This window comes from Barbus barbus (genome assembly GCF_936440315.1).
Source record: "Barbus barbus genome assembly, chromosome: 25".
Classification (NCBI taxonomy): domain Eukaryota; kingdom Metazoa; phylum Chordata; class Actinopteri; order Cypriniformes; family Cyprinidae; genus Barbus; species Barbus barbus.
In genome coordinates this window covers 2,911,327-2,932,533 of record NC_136753.1, presented here as the reverse complement: position 1 = coordinate 2,932,533, position 21,207 = coordinate 2,911,327, and the positions used below count along the sequence as shown (strand labels likewise).

The following is a 21,207-nucleotide window of genomic DNA, read 5'->3' as shown; positions in this document are numbered from 1 at the left end:
TTCTACTTTGGAATCCTAAGGTTTTTCTGAATGTTTTGAGCGTGTTATATATATAAACGTCCACTAGATGACGCGGTTGGGTTATTTATATGCTTATATTATATTTATATTGACTGCAGCTTTGACAGCAGGGGACAAATGGCGCTTGTGCATTGTGTTTCTCAAGGGTCAAATATCATGAATTCATCATATCTTGTGTGAAATGTAACAGAAAATTATAGTAGTTCAATAGAAAGATGTGAGCATTAGTAAGCCTAAGCCCCGGAGAACATAAACGCCTTCATTTCATGGCCTGCGTCCCAATGTGCATACTATCTAATCTCATTTTTAAAACTATTTAGGGCAGATAGGGTGGACAGTATGCACGCTTTCACCCAAACAGCATTAACAGCAGTAATCAGACCTTGTCTGTGTTGTGCTGTGAGAGCATTCACATGGAAACTTTCTGCCGAGGCCTTTATAAATGCTAAACAGTAAACAAGTTAATATACTCGTGCAATAACATTTGTTCTAGTATAACTTATATTTGTTCAAAAATGCATTATTTAATAAGCTAGTGGTTTATAGAGAGAAACTGTGACTTGTCAATGTTGGTGCAAAGCAAAACACGTGGTATGACACACAAAGATAAAATGTATTTTTCTTTAAATGCATCATCTGTATAAAAATCTGAGCAATAAATTCCAGGTATATACATTTTATAAATAATAAAAAATAGAATTATGATAACATGTATACCAAAAATGCAATAAATACAACAAACAATAGCAGTAATTTCCCTTAAATAAAGCAGGGGATGCATAGCATCCAAAGGGTAAAATGATGCCATCCTGAAGGAAAGGAATTCACTGCGCCGCTGGGAAACTAAATGAGCGGTTCAAGACTAAACCTGCTTTCCTCAGATCTCAAGACAAACAAAACTCAAAGCTGATTATCAGAACAACATTATTGCATTTGATATAAAGGCAAGTGATATGTCACTGAAGAACATGACATGATGAATAAACCATCTTTCAAATGTTGGATAATATAGTAGATAATCTATTAGATCTATGAGTCAAAAAACATAAATGCAACTCAAAAACAGGGCCAAAACACTGCAAGTAATCTAAGAAAATCATCTACTCTATGATGTTTTCTATTAATCAAATGCTTAATATCAATACAAAACAGTTACATTCAACGGCAGTAACAAAAATGGAATTTGTGATTTTTAATTCCCTTAATCATGAAATGCTTTTAGTTTGAGGGTGAATCTCATGACAACACATTTAAAAATAATAATAATAAAATAAGAAATTATGCAATTTGTATTGTAACGGTCATTTTATGTACTACAGTAAAAAACGTGTACAACAAATACTACTATAATGTATAAATACAATATAATTTATGCATTATATTTTTACATTACAGTATTGAGAATCAAGAAAATGTCAAAAAATTGGCTTCGTTTTTTAAAAAAAGTAAATTTTTCTGTTTATTTCTGTTGAATTTAGAGTGAAACCTGATCCAGACTTGTTCTTCTGAGAATGAGTTCACAGGTAGTTATAGTGTCTTTGAAAACATTACACGTGATATAAAGTCAAAGTAAACCATGAGATTAATACAGTAAGTGTGAGAATGGAATAGAAGTGTGTGACGGTCGATTATAGAAGTGTAAACCACAGGTTTCATATCTACTGCCCACTGTCCCTACCTGAGGTGATCTGCTATTTATCTATCTATCTATCGCTTTGGTATATCATTCACCTTGCATACAATAAGTCAACACCCAAAAACACCGAACAAAAACATGAAATGTGACAAGGTCTCAATTAAAATACATTTTGGTAAACCGGCACAGTGCTGTGTGCTACGAACCATAGCCAGGGCACCATTTCATTTAACTGACAAATCAAAGGTCACGTATCCTGACAAAGATCCAGTCCATAATAGAACATGCACAGAAAAACAGACATCCACTCGAGCAGTGAAGCAAAATAACAATGTATTAAAGAGGTATTTCTTGATAGCAGAGGATACTGAATGTGGCATCAGGATAAGTGGTTAGCTGTTGGTTGTGTTTGTGCAAGTGTGTAACGCCAAGAGCACATTACAAGACTGTCACAAGTCAACCCGAGTCATTTAAACACTCACGAAAGAGTTTTGCTTGAAAAACCTGCATATTATTCATTAACGACCCGCAATACAGTTTCATCTGTGCTGGTACGGCAATGCGCTGTATTATTTTCACTTTTAAAGAAGCCTCTTCTGCTCACCAAAGCCGCATTTATTTGATCAAAAACAGTAAAATTACAGTAATATTGTGAAATATTATTTAAATTTAAAATAGCTGTTTTCTATGTGAATATATTCTCAAATGTAATTTATTCCTGGGATCAAAGCTGAATTTTCAGCATCACTGGAAACCAGAATATTTTTTTCAGGATCCTTTAATGGACGGAAATTTCAAAAGAACATTTCTATGAAACAGAAACCTTTTGTAACATTATAAATGTCTTGCTCTCACTTTTGATCAATTTAATGCATTGTTGCTGAATAAAGGTATAAATTTCTTACCGACTCCAAACTTTTGAACAATAATGTAAATTAGATTGACATTCTTGTAAATCCAAGAATGATTCATTTCTCAGCCTTTTATAGAATACAACATTATTCCAAAAAATTCAACACTTGTACTGCTTATGGAAAGCAGGCGGAATTTGTTTAAAAGAGAAAAGAGTTAAAAATAGTTTGTGTACATTTTCTAGCGATCATGGCAGCAGTAATTCATCTAATGATGATCAGATGATGGAAGAGAGTGTTATAGCCGGGCATACGTCCAGACATGCAGTGTAATCGAGCATGATTTCATCATTATAAAGAGCCGATGCAGAACTCCACCACTTAGCATTCAGAACCGGCCTGCAAACTGGTAAAATGCTGCATGCAATATGCATTCAGGACAAATTTTGGTCTGTATCTGAAAAAAAAAATTTTTTGTTGTAGACTACTCACAAACATAAAAAAGTGACACGCTTCAGTCTTGTAATGTGCACATGGCTTAAGGAAAGTGTGTGTGTGTTAAACACACATGCCAAGCTGATAAGTGAATTAAAAGCACCTTCTGTTCTGTTATAATGAACCTTCATGGTATCCAAAACATCTCCAATTTCTCAATCTCATAATGTGAAATGTAGGCCTTCAAGTTACTTTTCACAAACTTTCCATGCGGAACTGCAGTCTGGAGCAGGAATCTGACGATTCGCTTCACAGCTCTCCATGGTCACATGACGCAAACCTCTACGGTTTCTGACCGTCTCCCTGCAGGACGTCCCGTGTTCCTGTGGTTCCCGTGCTGATGCTAGCAGATCGGCTGCGTTTGCAGTGCATCATCAGGAGCGCTGCATCCCATTCCTTGCACTGGAATTCCCTCGCTTTCTACACCGGAGCTCTGGGTTGATTTTACCGGCTGCGTCTCCTCGGCTTCTCTCATCCCACACAGCTGCAGTTGGCCGCTGAAAGCCATTTGATGGTCTGCCAGCTCGTCTGGGCGTCCATGAAAGAGACCGTCTCGAAGCGCGTGGGTCTGCAGCAGGGGTGAGGGCTCACGTTGCGGCTGGAAACACTGCCGTTATCCGTCAGCACCTTCAGGGCCAGGTCGTAGTTCTTACGGGCGCTCATGCACGTCCCCACGCAGTACTTAAACATCACGATCTCGTCCGAGTCGTAGCCGAGGCCCAGATCACGCACCTTCATCTGTTTCCTCTCCAAACGGCAGTCCTGGCTGCTCCGGCCCCGCTTACGGTTCCGCCGCTCCTTACGGTTCCTAGGGGACTTCCGTGAACTGGAGCTGTTTGCAGAGGAACGCTGCCACCGGATTCGATGACCCTCGCCTTCCTCGGCCAGGGACGAATCTGAGGAGACAGAAAACACGAGCTGATGAGAGAAGTGACCACAGAACGTGACCAAACATAAAGATTCTGTCATCATTTCTTATTTCATTACAAACCCATATGACTTTTTTTTTCTGCTGGGTGACCGATAGTTGAATTTCTGAAGAATATCTTTAAATGCATAAGTAGGTAAATTGGGGCTATTAAGTTTGAAAATGGCAAAAAGCACCTTAAAAGCATCATAAATTCTGAAACATTTAGTTCTGGTCCTTGAGCTAATATAACAGTCAAACAGCATCATAAATCTATTATTAATGATAATATAGATTTATAGATTATAAAAAGTATAATATACAAATGTGACCCTGGACCACAAAACCAAAAATAATTAGCAATTTATACATTATCTGAAAGCTGAATAAATAAGCTTTCCATTGATGTATGGTTTGTTAGGATCGGACGATATTTGGCCTATCTGAACTATTTGAAACTAACTATTTTAAAATCTGGAATCAAAAATATTGAGAAAATCGCCTTTAAATTTGTCCAAATGAAGTTCTTAGCAATGCATATTACTAATCAAAAATTAAGTGTTGATATATTTACTGTAAGAAATTTACAAAATATCTTCATGGAACATGATTTTAATATCCTAATGATTTTTGGCATAAAAGAAAAATCGATAATTTTGACCCATACAATGTATTTTTGGCTATTGCTACAAATATACCCCAGCGACTGGTTTTATGGTCCAGGGTCACAAATTATATAAAGCATAAAATGTAGTTTCACACAAAAAAGGGTCTTTGAGACATTAGGTGTCTTTACTTATATAGTCCTTTTTGTTACTATTTACAGTCCGTCAAACCATTTACTTGTAAAAACGCAATAACACTCATGAGAGTGTGCTACAGACATATAGGCCTGTGATTCGCTTGTGTAGTTGCTTTACTAGGCCATTAAAACCTTTCTGAAAACACTAAACATGATTTATTTGCTAAAAAACTGCCTTTTAACTCTCAAATTTCATTTAGCTAACGAGATAGTGCTATATCAGGTTTGATGCAAATATCATTTAGTCATAAGATACAAACATAAAACCTAATGCTACACTGTACAAAACAATTTTTCAAAGATTACTGGAGTGTTTTAGTAAAAAAAAAAAAAAATTACTATTCAGTCTTTCTCCTTCAAAATCTCAAATTTAATTCACGTGTTACTTGCTGATTCTTTGTAATTATTGAAATCTGAACTTTGGAAATTTTCAAGCAATTTCTAAGTGAAAATAGTTTCAAAATAAATTCAATGAAAAATATTTTGTTTTGCATATAACAGCAAGTAATCAATTAGGGCACTAAGCGGAGGACAATATTTTCAGTGCATTTCTGTTTCTGTTCCTTTATGAAATTATTTCAGAACACTTGGAATATAATGCGATAAGTTGCATTGACTACTTATCATACTTTTATGATATGTTACTTTTTTGACAGAACCTGTGCCATACACTTTCATTATTTATATGGAAAACAGTGGCAATTTTCTACACACAAAAAAAAACAAAATTCACCTTTTGTGTTCCACAGACGATAGAAAGTCATTCTGGTTAGGAATGACATTGGCATGAGTAAATGATTTTTGGTTGAACTATTTCTCCAGAGAATACAGCTTCTGGCACGTGGCTCTGATGCATTAAAATAGTCTCAATTCCTGCCAGCGCAAAGCACATCCGCCCACTGTAATGTAACACTGGCATTTGAAAAGGTGATAACAGTAGTGGCCCTGGTTCACACCTCAGCAGCTGATTGTGTAACGTGTGCACGTCTCTCCACGGTGTGAAATTCCTCCTGCTGTTTGCTGAGCACCTTACTGCCACTGCACTGGACTATTATTGTACTGTATCTCATGCAACTGCAGCATGCAGCCCTGAAAACATCCCACAACACGCCACATCATGTTTATAGAGTTTTGTTTAAAGTCACAAGGTGAGGAGAACCTTAGAATATGATTCAAACTTTCTCCAGGCAAAGCCTGCAATAATTAGCTTCCAAGAGAGCAATTTGCTGTGTCAGAACCTGCACAGAGCAGCTCTAGATTATTTGAAGTGGAACATAAAATTGATAAGGAATAGTGAGCTGAGATTATTCTATCGCATGCATGAGCCAGAGAAAAACATGACAAATGTACTGGATGTGAAAAACGTGTGCGCAACATCTGTGAGTCTCAGTAAAGAAACAGTCCTCCTTAAAGGTGAAGTGTGCTGTCTGTTGAAATACTTTCTCTTATCCCAGCTGGTGATGAAAAGCAGTTATTTGTACGCTTATACAGTGATTAGTTAAATATTTATTTCAATATTGCAAATTCCACAATAATTTTTTTAAATAAAGTTCTATACTACCATAGTTTGCGGTAACTAAATTGTGTTTTTGAAAGAAATTAATACGTCAGCAAGGATGTAATAAATTGATCAAAAGTGACAGTGAAGACATTTAAAATGTTACTAAATATTTCTATTGTTCTTTTGAACTTTTTATTCATCAAAGAATTCTGGAAAATAATATGCATCCTGGTTTCCACAAAAATGTGAATTAACAATAATCAGAAATATTTCTTGAGCAGGAAATCAGCATATTCAAATGCTTTCTGAAGGATCATGTGACACTGAAGACTGGAGGAATGATGCAGAAAATTCATCTTTGCATCACAGGCATAAATTACATTTTAAGACATTCACATAGAAAACAGCTATTTTAAATTCTAATAATATCTCACAATATTACAGTTTTTACTGTATTTTTAATCAAATAAATGCAGTCGTGAGACATCTTTCAAAAACATCTTACAGACTGCAAACTTTTAAACAGTGTATGTTTTATATATTTTCTTTGCAGACCTCCAGCAGTACCGTTCACATCTGTTAATATATTGTATATTTTAGCTGTTTTGTGTATTTTAATGGCCTGTCAGCATCCATTGATGGCGGTGTTTTTGAGAACGGGGTTAAATTCAGTGGCGGTAAAATGGTCAATATCACGGTTGACTTCCTGAAGAGTGTAAACACTCTGGGGCTGTAGCTCTGTAAAAACACTGCTCTGTTTGTTTGCCCAACATGTGGCTCAGCTAATGCTGATCGTGTTTATCATACTGCACAAAACAAAGTACATGGGCATGTCAGCATTAAATGTCAGACGATCCTTAGAGCTAATTAAACCAAAAATATTTCCATATCTTAAGTCTGTATTGCAATGCATGTCCTCACAAGAGATACTCACGGTAAGTTTGCATTCCACTCGTGTTTCTACATTATTACATTTTATTTCCATTGAACATAAGGAAAATAAAAAAATAGAATAATTTACAAGGAATTTGCCTTGAAGCAATGTGTCACTGTGACATAACACAGAATCACAGGATGAGAAAAAAAACACTGTCTTAAATTTCAACTAAATGCAGAAAACGTGTGGAAGGATGAATTTCACATAAACATCCAGGTCACAATTCACCCTAAAATCAAAAGAAAAGAAAACAACATATTTTGCATGAAGAAAATGAGTCCTATTTATGTTTGATTGTGACATAGTAACATTTGAAATTCTCATTACTGTAATGCTTCTGAATGAATCTCAGAATTCTTTAATTTTCCACTGTTTTCAAACTATTGTAATAAACTGCTACATGCTGGTTAGACCTAACCTAAACCATTCTTATCAGATCAGTGTTTAGAGCAGGATTTGATTTGTCAACACTGAACAAAACTACACTGACCTTGACCTACTTCAGCCGAATAGAAAAGGTTTAACAAAATGTGTTTTACAAAGTGATTGTTCACAGTGCTGAGTAAGGAGGCAAGATTGCGATGAATGTACAATTAACATGAAAACTAGATAGTTTTAAACACATTAAATGGTGGTTTTGGCCTCCATTGGTTCCAAATCAGAGGTCTTAAACCTTCTATATGCAATAATGTTAGGGTCAGGGTTAGATATAACTTATATTCAACTCATCGAATTAAAAAAATATCCAATTAAATACATTTTAGAAAAAAAAATGTGATTGAACATAACATTTTATTTTACTTTCTCTTATTGTATATATATATATATATATATATATATATATTTTTTTTTTTTTTTTTTTTTATTTATTTATTTATTTATTTATTTATTTTTTGGGGTGAAATGTGACCTGGGCATGTTTTTGACAGGTTTCGTGTGCTTTGTGACATGTTTGAGGTACCAGAAAGAGTAAAGCATCATTCCCAAAGGATTCAAACCCCTGACAGGTTAGACAGAAAATGTAATACTAACTTCAGTAAGAAGCCTGAGAGGACAGAAAACTGGTTCTACCTTCCATTCCTCCGACCTAAAACCTTCCCTTATGACAGAAAACACGCAATAAAATCTCTTTTATCTCAATTGTTTTTCCTAACCAAAAATAAGATTAAGTCGAGAAAAAAACAAAAGAGTTCTGTTTTAGTGGTCTAAATCTGCAATGAAAAGTTTCACTCCTCGTCAAATTTCCAAATGATCTGATCCACATTTTATAGCTCTATACACGAACTGTACAGTATGTCAGCTATTGACTCATTTGTTTATACTTCTATTTTTCCAAAAGACTTTTAAGAGAAACACCTGAGACAAGTTGATAGTTAATGAAACGTTCAGTAACTGAGACCTTTATTGAGGACTTCACACCTGAAACAGCTCAGTGAAGATCCATGAGCGTCTGTTAATTAGCAATATGACTTTTTACACAGCCTTTGGTACACACTTTGTGACAACATATAATTTTAAAATTGCTCACATCTATCACCAAGTGTTGTTGATGGGTTAATTTTACTGTTAGTAGAGACGAAAAGTCTCCAATTTTAATTACAGGCTTTGCAATAACGTCAAAGCTGGATGAGGCTTGTAAACTAAACTAAAGTGTATATTTGAAATGGGGAGGTTGTCAAAAGAGTTATATCTCAATAACGAAGACTGTGAGTCAAAAATGCAATTACACGTTTGTTTTCTCAGTGTTTCATATGTGGAATTTGGCACTTTAACTTAGGATCAGTTTTGTGAACTTTGTACTGGGGTTTTAAAGACATTTAATATATTAATATTATCATTTTAACTGGACTGACACAATCAGATGAGAACTAAATTTGAACTGAATCGAGCTGAATAATGACACTAACTTTGCACTAAATTGAATAAGCATTGAACTGACTTGATCTGAATAATGGAACCATCTTCTGTAGCTTGCACTGCAGCTGAAATTAAATACGTTTCATAACTGATTAATTTTATAGCATTAACACTGTTATTTTCCTGTTTATCAACATGAAGCTGCTTTGAAACCATCTGTATTGTATAAAGCGCTATATAAAGCATTTTTTTCTTCACTTCATTTCTTCTCTTCTCAAACTTGCTTCCTAATCTAGAATTGCTTTTGTTCCTCTTTTGCTTTGGATAAAAACTAAATGCATAAATGTATGTATGTATGTATGTATATACAAAGACACACATATACATACATACACATATATATATATACACACATTTTTTTTTTTTTTTATTAATGATAATAATAATGACAACTTTTAGCAGCTTTAACCTCTTAGAATTCAACACTCAATTGTCATTCACTGAAGTAGAAAGTGTGACAACTAGCCCCGGTTGCCCTCACAGTGTCAGGGATGTACTGACCATGCAGTCGTGCCCATAGTGCTCTGCTCTGCCACTCATCTAGATCCTTCTGCCGTCCTGGATGTTCTGGAGAGGTTGAAGAGGCTCTCAGCTTGCTAGGACGGGGTTCTTCTTTCTCCTCCTGAAGGAAATGTCCATCAGTGAGACCCAGAAGACATACAAACACAAGCAGCATCACCTGCAAGAAGGACAAAAGATGTCATAATTGCTGATACAGCATGTACTGAACTGAAGCTATTGTTATGATTGCAAAGAAAGAGCAGCACCAATAACACACGCTAGCAGGAAATATAATGACATGAATCCTCAGGGTTAATCTAGTGCGCTGTCACAGCCTGCCCATTACTCGTCTATGTTATATAAACTCTGACAGCGTAAACCGATCCGTGATGTCCGATCAGCCCATTCACAAGGATACGCTTCCCACCCCCAAACCTGAACTACAGCAGACCTCCAGTGATCCTACACAGCCAACACTTCAGCCCCTTTAATTACTTAAGCAACACCCTACACCGCCGTAGATCCCCATGAGTAAATATTTCAGGATGACTTTAATGAATGAATGTCTGTGGAGTGTCTGGCTGAAAAGATCCGATGAGCCGGAGTGAAAATCGAGCGCGCTGACACACAAACAAGTCCAAACTGACACGCTTCTGACACATTTGGTAATGTCGTACAGGCAAGCCGAGGCTAAACAGGGGCTGCGGTGTGTTATGTCAGGTGGCATCAAAGCGTGCGTTTATTTATTAGCTGATAACCCAAATGATATGATATGAGGAATGCTCACCTTCCAGTTCCTCAGGTGACATCGGGCAGGTGCGGCCATGCAGTTCTCCAGACTTCTCCACCCTTTGCCATCTAGAAAGGAAAAGATGTATAATTTGATATGCATGCAAATATAATGACACTAAACAAGTGGCTCTTAAAGAAACAGTCTCCCACAAATGAAAATTCTCCAATTATTTTCAGAAATGCATTTCTGAATGTGAATCCTTTGGTGGAAAGATCAATGAAGATCAGCTCTCCTACCGAAAAAAGGCTCTTCAGAAATTCAGCTTTTTGCATTTTATGGGGAAAACATAGCAGCAGATGAATAATGAGAGAATTTAAATTTTGTTGTGAGCAATTTCCCTTAATATGTCACAAAATGTAAGTTATGTAATTGTTTTCTGTCTTGCTACATTCCCTCTGCTGAAAGCATGATGGGTAAAGAGATGTGCAAATATCAATTAGATATTATCTGACTGTGGTTTCATGACTCAGAAAGTCTCGTCTTTCCTTTATCATGCATTTAGCTAGTAAGGCCAGGAAATTATGTAACAAATATTTATTTTTCTAAGACTATATACTCATAGTAAACTTATTTTGCCCAATTTTGATATGGTCATTCATCAATTTATGTAACCTAATGAAGAGAGGTGTGCTTTTACTTTTATAAGCCAGGCATTTTTAAAGTTTTTTAAAATATGATTAATTATGAGGATCCCTTTGCAGAAGGATAATCTGCATATAGGCTATTTTCAGACTTATATATATATATATATATAAAAAAGTGCACTACAAAGAAAACACGCTTAAATTAAATAATTGGCAATTATATTGTCATTTTACTAAATTAAATTATAATCTTTAATTTAATTTAAATATAATAAAAAACAATTCTCTAAAACTTTCATCACACGCTCTAGCACCCCCTTAAAAATTATTGTAATTAGAGATTTAAAATTATGATCTTTGCAATAAATATTGGTCCAAAGCAAACAGTTTAGTTTCTTTTCTCTGAAATGTTCCCCAGATGCTCTAGCACCCCCTTAAGAAATCATTATTATTATAAATTCTAAATAACTTTTAATATGCGTTTCACAATAAATACTGGCCCAAAAGCAACTTTTCCTTTATTTTTTACAGTTTAATTTCCCTGAAATTTCCAGCAGACACTATCCCATCCCTTTCAGGCATGCTGGGATTCCCCAAAATGTTTTTATTTACTAAGCAACAGGACAATTTTTTACCTAGCAATGCCCTAGCAACCACACTGAAAACCTTAGCAACCAGTGTTGGGGAAAGTTACTTGCATTACAATATTGCGTTATTCCCTAAAAAAGTAACTAATTGCATTAGTTACTTTTTATGGAAAGTAATTTACATTACTTTTGTGTTACTTTTTCTCATGTGGGCTGAGCTTGCTTGCTTTCAAAATAAAAAAAGTTGTTTTTGGCAAATGCAAAAGCCCTTTCACTAAAGGTGAAATGAATAAGCCTCAGGCTGAAGGAAATGTAAATTCAAAAAGCTCAAACAAACGATTCAGCTGTGCTGCCATTCCTGATGGCATGAAGAATAGGACGCAAGAGAAGAAAGAGTTATGTTTAAGTCATTTTTGCTTATAGTATTGTTGAATTGGATCATTTAAGGTCAACAACAAAGATTAAATACATAAAGGATATTTGTGTTATATTTAACATGTAATTATTTCAGGTTTATGTAATATTCTGAGTTTGCATTTGACTGTTTTTATAAATTTTGAGGAATACCGAATCTGTTTTTGAGCAAGTGTAAATGCATGTTCACGTTTAGTCCAGAACTTGAGTAGCATTATGTTTTCACAGCACACACAACGCCTCTGCACTCACTCCTGATTTCTCTACAGGAGAACTGTCAGTAAATCAATGGGAAAACAGGCGTTACTTAGGCCCATTTGAAAAAGTAACTCAGATATTTTCTTGTAAATTAAAAAGTAATGCGTTACTTTTCTAGTTACTTGAAAAAAGTACGTAACTCGACTTACTTGTAATGCGTTACCCCCAACACTGCTAGCAACTACCCAGTACACTTAGCACTTCCACTTTGCCGTGGAAATCAATCAGAACAGAATGTGGGACACTTAGTCAGTTCTAATAAAACATTCCACCTAAATTGACATTATATCATCATTAATCACATAGCTCTGAGGGTTTCCTTGACCACATGTATAAACATGCACACTGAAACTTTCTCTCGTGCTGCACGTAAATGGCACGCATTTGAAGCCGGCTGCTATAAAACGATTAAGCAACAGGATGTGATGAAAGTAGCAATGCAATTCAGAGCTGACCTAGAGAGATGGTTTCACCTGCAGCCTTAAATATCAAATTTACAGCACACTGTTGCTATGAATAACCCACACAAGCTGTTGTGTGCACTGACACAATCTGCACAGTTTGGCAGCTTCACTGAGTGTCATCAAGGTTAGCAGAAGATTTAAAACACTCTGTGACTGAAAACACTCTTCAATTATAAACTACAAGCATATGCAACAATTAAAGCTCACAAGTGTCTAATGTCATTGAATAAAACTGCAAAACTGATGACAAACAGATAGTCCTGCACCAAACTCACGTCAACGGGTGAGTTATATTTAATGTGATTCAATGTCTACATTTTGGATTGGAAAATCAAAACTTGAATATCAAGACGACCGATGCACTGGTGGATCATGTTGATAGTTAATGTGATTGATTCTCTACATCTGTGTTTCCTCTGTTCGGACACCTGTGAGAACGGACTTCATATACTGATTAAAAATCACCAAAACACCAACAGATTCAAACACTGCATAAAAATTATGAAGAAAAGTGATGTTAGTCCTGCAGTATTTGATAGAGACACCTGATCTGATATTTAATCATCAAATGCTTTGACATTCAGACTAACATACTGATATTAACACCCAAAAAACTTTAATTTTGATTTCAGGGAGACTTTAAGTGTATTATTCTTAGTCCTAATAGTTTCTGGGCCACTGTTTACAAGGTCAACATATACAACAATCTCCATACATATTTATTTTAAATTGACATTTTTACATTTATTTTTAATTATAATTTTAACAAATATAATTTGACTAATTTTAATGGTGATAGATACAAGTAGATTAGTAGATTTCCATTAATTAACATTTTATATTTGTTTTAATTATAAAATAAGATAGATCTCTAAATTAAATTTTGAAAAGTTGATTTCCATATATATATATATATATATATATATATATTTACGTATGCATGTATGTTTATCCTCAAATAAACATTTGTGACAAAGCAGTAAATCACAAACACACACGCCAACACCCAATCACAATTTGCAAATAGTTTTAAGATTATTCACCGTTGACCAACTTCTTTCAACTTCAAATTAAGAAATCATATCATTCATCACTGCGAAAGATTGTCAAAACATGCTGCAAGCCAACAAAGGTTTTGATGTGGCAAGATGTTGATGACAGGAATATGTTTTTAAAAAAACAAATATGCCATTAAACGATAAGAAACCTAAGTCAACATCCTTCTGACATACATCAAAGAGAACGTGCTTAAAGACAGACTGTGAAACTGATATGAGGAGTCTGGTTTCAAACAGTCACACTGAGCTGCTAATGCGTGCCAATCACATTCATCCCATGAAGATGCCTATAAATTAGCCACTAAGAGACAAAGTAAAGGAGCTAAAGTATTGACTTTGTAACGTAAAACCAAAAGTAAAACTTGAACAAACACCATCATTCAAAGGTTTGGGTCAGTATTTTTGAAAGAAATTAATACTTTTATTAAGCAAGGATGCGTCAAATTGATCAAAAGTGACAGTAAAGACATTTAAAATTTTACAGAAGATGTTATTTTGAACTTTCTATTCATCAAAGAATCCTGATAAATAAAATGCATCACAGTTTATACAAAAATATGAAGCAGCACAACTGTTATCAACACTGATAATAATCAGAAATGTTTCTTGAGCAGTAAATCAGTATATTAGAACGATTTCTGAAGATCATGTGACACTGAAGACTGGAGTAATGATGCTGAAAATACAGCTGCGCATCACAGGAATAAATTATATTTTAACATCTATTCAAATCGAAAACACTTATTTTAAATTGTAAAAATATTTAGCAATTTTCAGTATTTTTGATCAAATAAATTAAGCCTTATCATAAGAAAAACATAAAAAAATCTTACCGTCCACAATCTTTTGAATGCTAATGCATGCCTATGAAAATGTACGTGTGATGCAGCTTATTTACAACATGTAAATGTCAGTGCTTTATTATTCTGACAGTTAAAAGTGTGCAACTTATTGAGGGAAACGTTATAATGATCAAAAATGATACATTTTCACATTCAAACATTCAAAACAGCAAACTAAACCCCACAGCTGTACACCGAAAGAAAGACATATTGAGACCAGAATATCACCGAGACTTCAGGATGAACTCTTTTCTCTTGTTCCAATAAGTACCCACCTAGCAACCGCCCAGAACCCCCTAGCAACCACCCAGAATGCCCTATGCACTGCATAGCAACAGCCTTGCATCATGACAGGGAGATTTTAACAGGCAAGCACCAGTCAAACTGTCTTCAGGAGCATCTACTGTTGTGATTTAGACAGACAGAGAGATGATCAGAGATGTATACATTTTATACAAGCCCGTCTGTGATCGAAGAGGGATGAGCTGCTCTGGAAGGACCATTTTGACAGAATTTAAACATGTTTCTGTTTCTGTAAATGAAGAGGCGTCTGTTTGGATTCTCTACTGAGAAACTTCTGTGTGAGCGTGACAGCGGAGAACCAGATGTCCGGCTGCGAACACACACACTCTCACACAACCATCTATCTCTCATCTCCTTGTTTCTCTGTGGTGTATACAGATACACACATCTGTCAGCTCCATTAAGACAAATGAACCTGCTCACTGACATGATGAATCAAAAACATCTCGCAAATAATAAAATCCAGCGTGTGTGTGTGAAACGGATCGTGTATACTTTGCAGCAGTGTGTGTGCGTTCGCTGTGGGGTCCGAGCTGTCAGATGGAGAAATGGGAGCCAAAGGAGAAATCTGGGTGGGTAACGCGTGTTATTGGGAATAATGAAGACCGAGATCGAGAGCTCAACTGAAGTGACAGAAGGAGAGAAAGAGATGAATTCTCAAGTGTTTGTATTTGTTTACTTTGATGACATTACAGAACATTCCACATGGCTGAGTTTGCTGAGTGAACTCGATAACTATCCTGCACACAAGCACAGACTCATACACTGATCACTGATACTTCAAAATTACATTCTATACCGTGGCATACTGGTACAAACACTTACAGAGGAACATGTTATTGCTCTTTTATAGATTAGGAGAAATACGGAAGTAACAACAGACTGAATGAGTCGACATACTGTAGGTAATACTTCAAAAATAATGTGCAACCTCTTTGGTGTTGCAAGAATTTAATCAGAAATGTTTGAGTTCATATTGAGATCTCTGATTTTTGATTGGCATCTTGTTAAATCTGAGCACAGTTTGAGACATCGTTGAGATCCTGTCTGAAACTACAGAAAATGTGATAATTAAGTATTTCTCAGGGGAAAACAACTTTGTGGTTATCATTGACCAAAACAAACAATAATTACATTAAATAGATCCTCCTTTGTATTTTTTCATGCAAAAAAAAAAATTTTTTTAGAAAGAAATTAATGACTGAGGCGGAAAATTTTATGTAAAAGCAGTTCTATTGTATATTAATACTGATAACCAATTCATCACTAGAAAATTTCTCAAACAATTAGAATTAAATGTCAAGTAACACAATGAATTAAGCATATTTAAGTTGAAAAACTGAAATAGTATTCTCTTGTAAAACACACTCCAGTAGTGTTTTATATTTACAAATTCAAAAAGCATTTTTTTACTGTGTGGCAACATTTGAAAAGGAAAAAAGTCTTGAAGATGCTTAAAATAAAACGTGACATTATATGAGAAAACTAAAAGTGAACTCGTTTTATTATTGGTGTGTTATCATTGGTCTATAATTCTTTTCTAAGCATTTAACTAGTCTCACTAGCTCACAGTCTGTTTACTGACCATCTGTTGAAAATCATACACAATCCGGAAATCACTTCTTGATCTGGAAAGCTCTAACTTCACTTTAGCTGACTTCTGGGAGTAAGAGTGCACGGGTTTCCTTTACAAGCCCTCCTGGAAACTAAGCCATGTTTTCAAGGTTTTGAGGATGAAACAATCCCAGAGTAGGCAATATTTTCCGGCCTGGCAGCATCAGAGCTTGATGGGTTTTGACTGAGGCACTCAGTAGGAACTTTAAAATGTAAATGAGCAAAGCTTCAGTACCTGTGTAATAATCAGTACGTATAACTTTTTGTTGAGTCAATAAACACTTTTTGTTTTGAGGTTTTTGTTTTCTGCAATTACTTGAATTAATTTTTCCATGATAGTGTGGTATTCTATATTTCACATAAACTTGCCCCTAATCAAATGTCATCTCAGACAGGTCTCTTTCTGTCTAAATTCTTGTCCAAAATAATCTGTACAATGTGCACCAGACTTTACATCAAACACCTTGCTGCACAAAACTAGTATTTAACTTTATGTAAGAATCGGACCCTCTCTCTGTGGGCCCCCCCGCTCTGACCCTGGATAAGGTGTTTCTCATTATTACACAACTAGGCTGTTCATTAGTGGAGGCTGTAATAAATTATCCAGTAGTGGACTGCCACGTGGTGACCGTGGCCCATAATTCTTACTAACACCACGGCACTCCTGTGTCCCGTGTGATCGCCTGACACTCATGCTCTGCCCCGTTTCCATGCACAGAGTCACGAAACCTACACTTACTATGTAGTCACTTCATCAAAATTAAATGGATGCTAGAAATATACACCTGAGCCATTTAAACACCTGCAGTTTACATGGAAAGTTCTGATCTACTGGCTCAAAGATGCAAAATAATGGATGACCTCAAATGCAACTAATCATATATGGTTAGGGTTGCAAAATAAATGATTACGTTTTAAAAAAGGAGATAATAAAAAAAGTTAATTGGAACTTTATCACAATTCAGACTTTTTTCCTGCAATTATGAGTTTATATCACACAATTCAGCCTTTTTTTCTCCAACTGCGAGACATAAACTCACAGTTCTTAATTTCAGAAACATGTTTCCATAGAAAACAACTCCTGTCTTTTGTTGTCAAGGTCAAATGTGTCCAATAAAACTCTTTTTATTTATTTTATAATATTATTTATTATTCATTTTCAATTAACTATTTTAATTATTTATATTTTATTTTATTTTTATGTTTTTATACATTTAAAACAAAGAATAAAATAATTTATGTATACAATTAAATTATTAATTAATATCTGAATTTAAACACATTTTGTTTTTCTTTTTTATGACAAAAAAAAAAAAAAAAGTAAAATCTGGTTCCTGCAAACGTGAGAACTTATAGGATCCAGCATTAAAGTAAACAGCGACTAGGAGGAAACTCCACTGCGGGGGAGCAATTCTCCAAAAATAGACAGTTTGGAAGCGATTAAACCGTATTACAGCTTTCAGCAGACAGTAAAACTGAAAAGGGCTGGACGCTTGCATTAGTGTCTCTTAAAGGAGGTGTGATTCAGACACTTGAGCGTTAAGTGCCAGCACACCCAATCTATCACAGCAACAGGAAAACGCAGCACATTAAAGACATTTCATCATGAATACATGATGGCAGATCATAAACTACAGAGACCCACCTATGATAATACAGAGGATCAACAAAACTCTACTTAGAAGCATCACCATAAAGCACATCGTGTGTCAAAATACCATAAGCTGTAAATCTTTCAAAAAAAAAAAAAAAAAGCACACCAATGACTCAGCATTGCTATTTAATCTTTCAACATGACATAACAAATAACCCGAGAGAAATTCCACAGTCTACCCTGCTGCCTTAGTCACATAAAACCATGCCAACAGACAAATAAATTTATCATTTTGATCCAAAGATTACAGTATACCTGAAGTCTATTTGGAAGTGTTTGCAATCTGATCCTGAAATGCAATATTACCTGCTCAACAAACGTGCCAACCAACTCAGCCAGATGGGTGGGATATAGTTAGGAAGCTACATATGGGACTGCTTCAGTGTACGAATCTCGCACATTCCGATCCAAATCTTTTAAAAAGACATTTACAAGAGGAGACAGCAGTGGTGTGGTGTGCATTTGTTCCAGCAGAGAACAGATGGGGAGAAAAACAATGCACCTGAACCAGAACTGAGACCAACTTTATAGAAATGAGAATTTATAATTACATACATGACACTTCTTAGCAAGATATAAGACTTAAAGAACCACAAATGGCCATAATAAGACCCCGGGGTGGAGAAAACAGTCCTGGGATTCTCTTCTAACTGTATCCAGATTTCATCCCTTCCAGACAGGAAAACAGCTCTTTCAGGAGCACACTTACTGTCAGTCCCATAATCAATCATCAGCTCAGTCAGCTGGGAGAAGCTTGTCAAATTACTCTTAATTAAGTATTCTGAGGTATATTTTCAACCTGTTTGTGTGAGATTGAGGAAAGCCAAGCAGCTTTTATTTTCCTTTCATTTTAGGGATCATCCACTTTTCAACAGATCCAACAATAACTGATGCATATTTATACGGTTTTATAAAAAAAATGAACAAAAAGAATCGAAAACCAAGAACTCATGCTATTTTAAAAGACTGCAATATTTAATAAATAGCTTACACACTGTTTTAATGAAGTTCAATTCAAAATGTTTAATTGTATCGAATATTCTGTGACAAACTAATTATTTCTGATTCTTTTAAAGGCAGCAACACTTAAAGCAAGAACGTTATGTTACATATTATTAGCTACAAGTTAACATATATACATTTTATATCGAAAATACATCTAACGTGAGAAAATTACATGCATTTTTTTCTATTTAGCACCACAATAAGAAAGGTTCTGCCAACATAAATATACAATCTAAATATGCACAAATATTAATATATATAAATAAGAAATTAGGCTATGCTAAAAAATGTTCAAAGGCGCAAACTTTTAGACCAATGCCTTACTGTAACATGATTCAAATCAAATACCTATCTAAAGACATGAACAGAAAAGAGGATATAATATACAATCTTACCTTCTCGGTCCTGATCGACCTCTCCTGTCATGGACTTGAGTGAAATAAATTAAGAAACGGACAAGTGAAAATAATCCACAGATAATGAAAATGTATTCCTTAAAATGTTTCCTCTCGAGCTCTCCCTGTAGTGATGATGCATAATTCTGAACTTGCACGTTTTTCACATAAACTTGTGTCCGGTGCGACCAGAAACTAGGGTTATCTCGACGGACCCAGACGCCGGATCAGACGCGTCAGGTCCAGGACACGCTCTCTACTCTAAACGCAGGAGTCCGAGCCAAAATCAAGTCCCATAAACACATGAGAGTTTTGAATCCCCGAGGTGTCAAATTCCAGCCCCTATCACATGATACGCTACAAGCGAGCGACGCGACGCGACAAACTCCAGCGCTCCCATGATAATCCACCGCGCTCCGCTGATTATAATGAGAGCCTTCTGATTGGTCGATTGTGTGCCTACGTCACTAGATTATACTTGTGGTCCGTCGCGTCGCCAGCAGCGTAGATGGAGTGAGACGCAAGCTCAGGTAACGCGCTCACCTGGTCCAGACACTGGAGTAACTGAGCTCTGTTCTATAGCTTCACTTGATTTTAGCCTAAGTAGATTTGTACAGTTGCAGAATGTGAGTGGCTCCCATAAAGTTTTCCCAGTGTTTTGCTGTGTTACCTTGCTGCTAGATGACTTTTTATAGCCTGAGTCAAAAACAGGCAACTCACAATTTAGATATTAAATCTTGGTCTCTAGATACTCTATTATTTTTGCAAGCCTATGTCATTATGTGCCATATTTTAATAATTAGGCTTAGAGAGTATGTTCAAATCACTAGCACCATATATGTGCAACAGCCTCACAATTTTAATATTTTTGGGGCAATGTAAAATCCGTGCTTATCTTTATTCAAATGTATTATGTGTTCACATTAGTTATACAGACAACAACATTTATATTAAAAAAAATATATATATATATATTGGTAGAAAAAATGTAAATATATTTTAAAACATATTTTAGAAAATCATTTTTTGGGATATATATATATATATATATATATATATATATATATATATACTATAATTAAGCAATTAGTCTTTAATAGGCCTATAAGGATTAAGATTGCATAAAGCTCTCAGGTTTCACATCCATTCATTTTCAATAAATAAATCAATTTCAATTTGGCACATTGTCATAGCAAAGTTATGCAGCCAAAAAGCAACACTCTATTTAAGGACTATACAAAAATGAAAGAGAAAATGAAAATCAGTGGCATATTAAATAAACACTAATGAGACATTTTGATTTAAAGGGCAAATACCAAAGCTTTCTGGCTCAATCAGAAACTGCAGTGTTATCTGTGATTGCGTCGCTAATAGAAATCAGCGTGCTCGATATCAACACCAGATTTCAGACTAATAGAATAACTGACAGGTAAGCAAACACTTTCCCACAATGCTGAGCTTTCTGAATGCCTGAGTTTATCAAGATTGGCTGCAGCTCAAGCACTTCTGCGCTGCTTTCAGACCGTGTGTGTGTGTGTGTGTGTGTGCCCATGCCATCTGAAACAGACAGAGAAAGAGGATTAAAATACCTTCCTCGGGTGAACCTTGACCTGATGTCTCGCTGGTCCTGATGGAAAACCTCTGTCAGGGTGTAAATGAGGTGCTGTG

The 21,207-nt window shown here is 35.4% G+C and overlaps 1 protein-coding gene across 1 annotated transcript; it reads right to left on the bottom strand.

The window, feature by feature from the left end:
* Positions 1-616: 616 nt before the first annotated feature.
* On the bottom strand, positions 617-19,957 carry LOC306844548 (uncharacterized protein). Its single transcript, XM_079376769.1, has 4 exons — positions 19,540-19,957; positions 10,356-10,426; positions 9,569-9,746; positions 617-3,899 (listed from the first exon to the last, which is right to left on the bottom strand). The coding sequence occupies exons 1-4, from the start codon at positions 19,568-19,570 to the stop codon at positions 3,475-3,477; spliced, it is 705 nt and encodes a 234-aa protein (XP_079232895.1). The 5' UTR covers positions 19,571-19,957; the 3' UTR covers positions 617-3,474.
* Between the last annotated feature and the right edge of the window lie 1,250 nt (positions 19,958-21,207).

Coding starts and splice junctions, on each gene's coding strand:
- LOC306844548 (XM_079376769.1), bottom strand. CDS start 19,570: ATGACAGGAGAGGTCGATCAGGACCGAGAAG. Junction 9,747..10,355: donor GTCACCTGAGGAACTGGAAG/GTGAGCATTCCT, acceptor TCCTTCTTGCAG/GTGATGCTGCTTGTGTTTGT. Junction 3,900..9,568: donor ACTATGGGCACGACTGCATG/GTCAGTACATCC, acceptor CTGTCTCCTCAG/ATTCGTCCCTGGCCGAGGAA.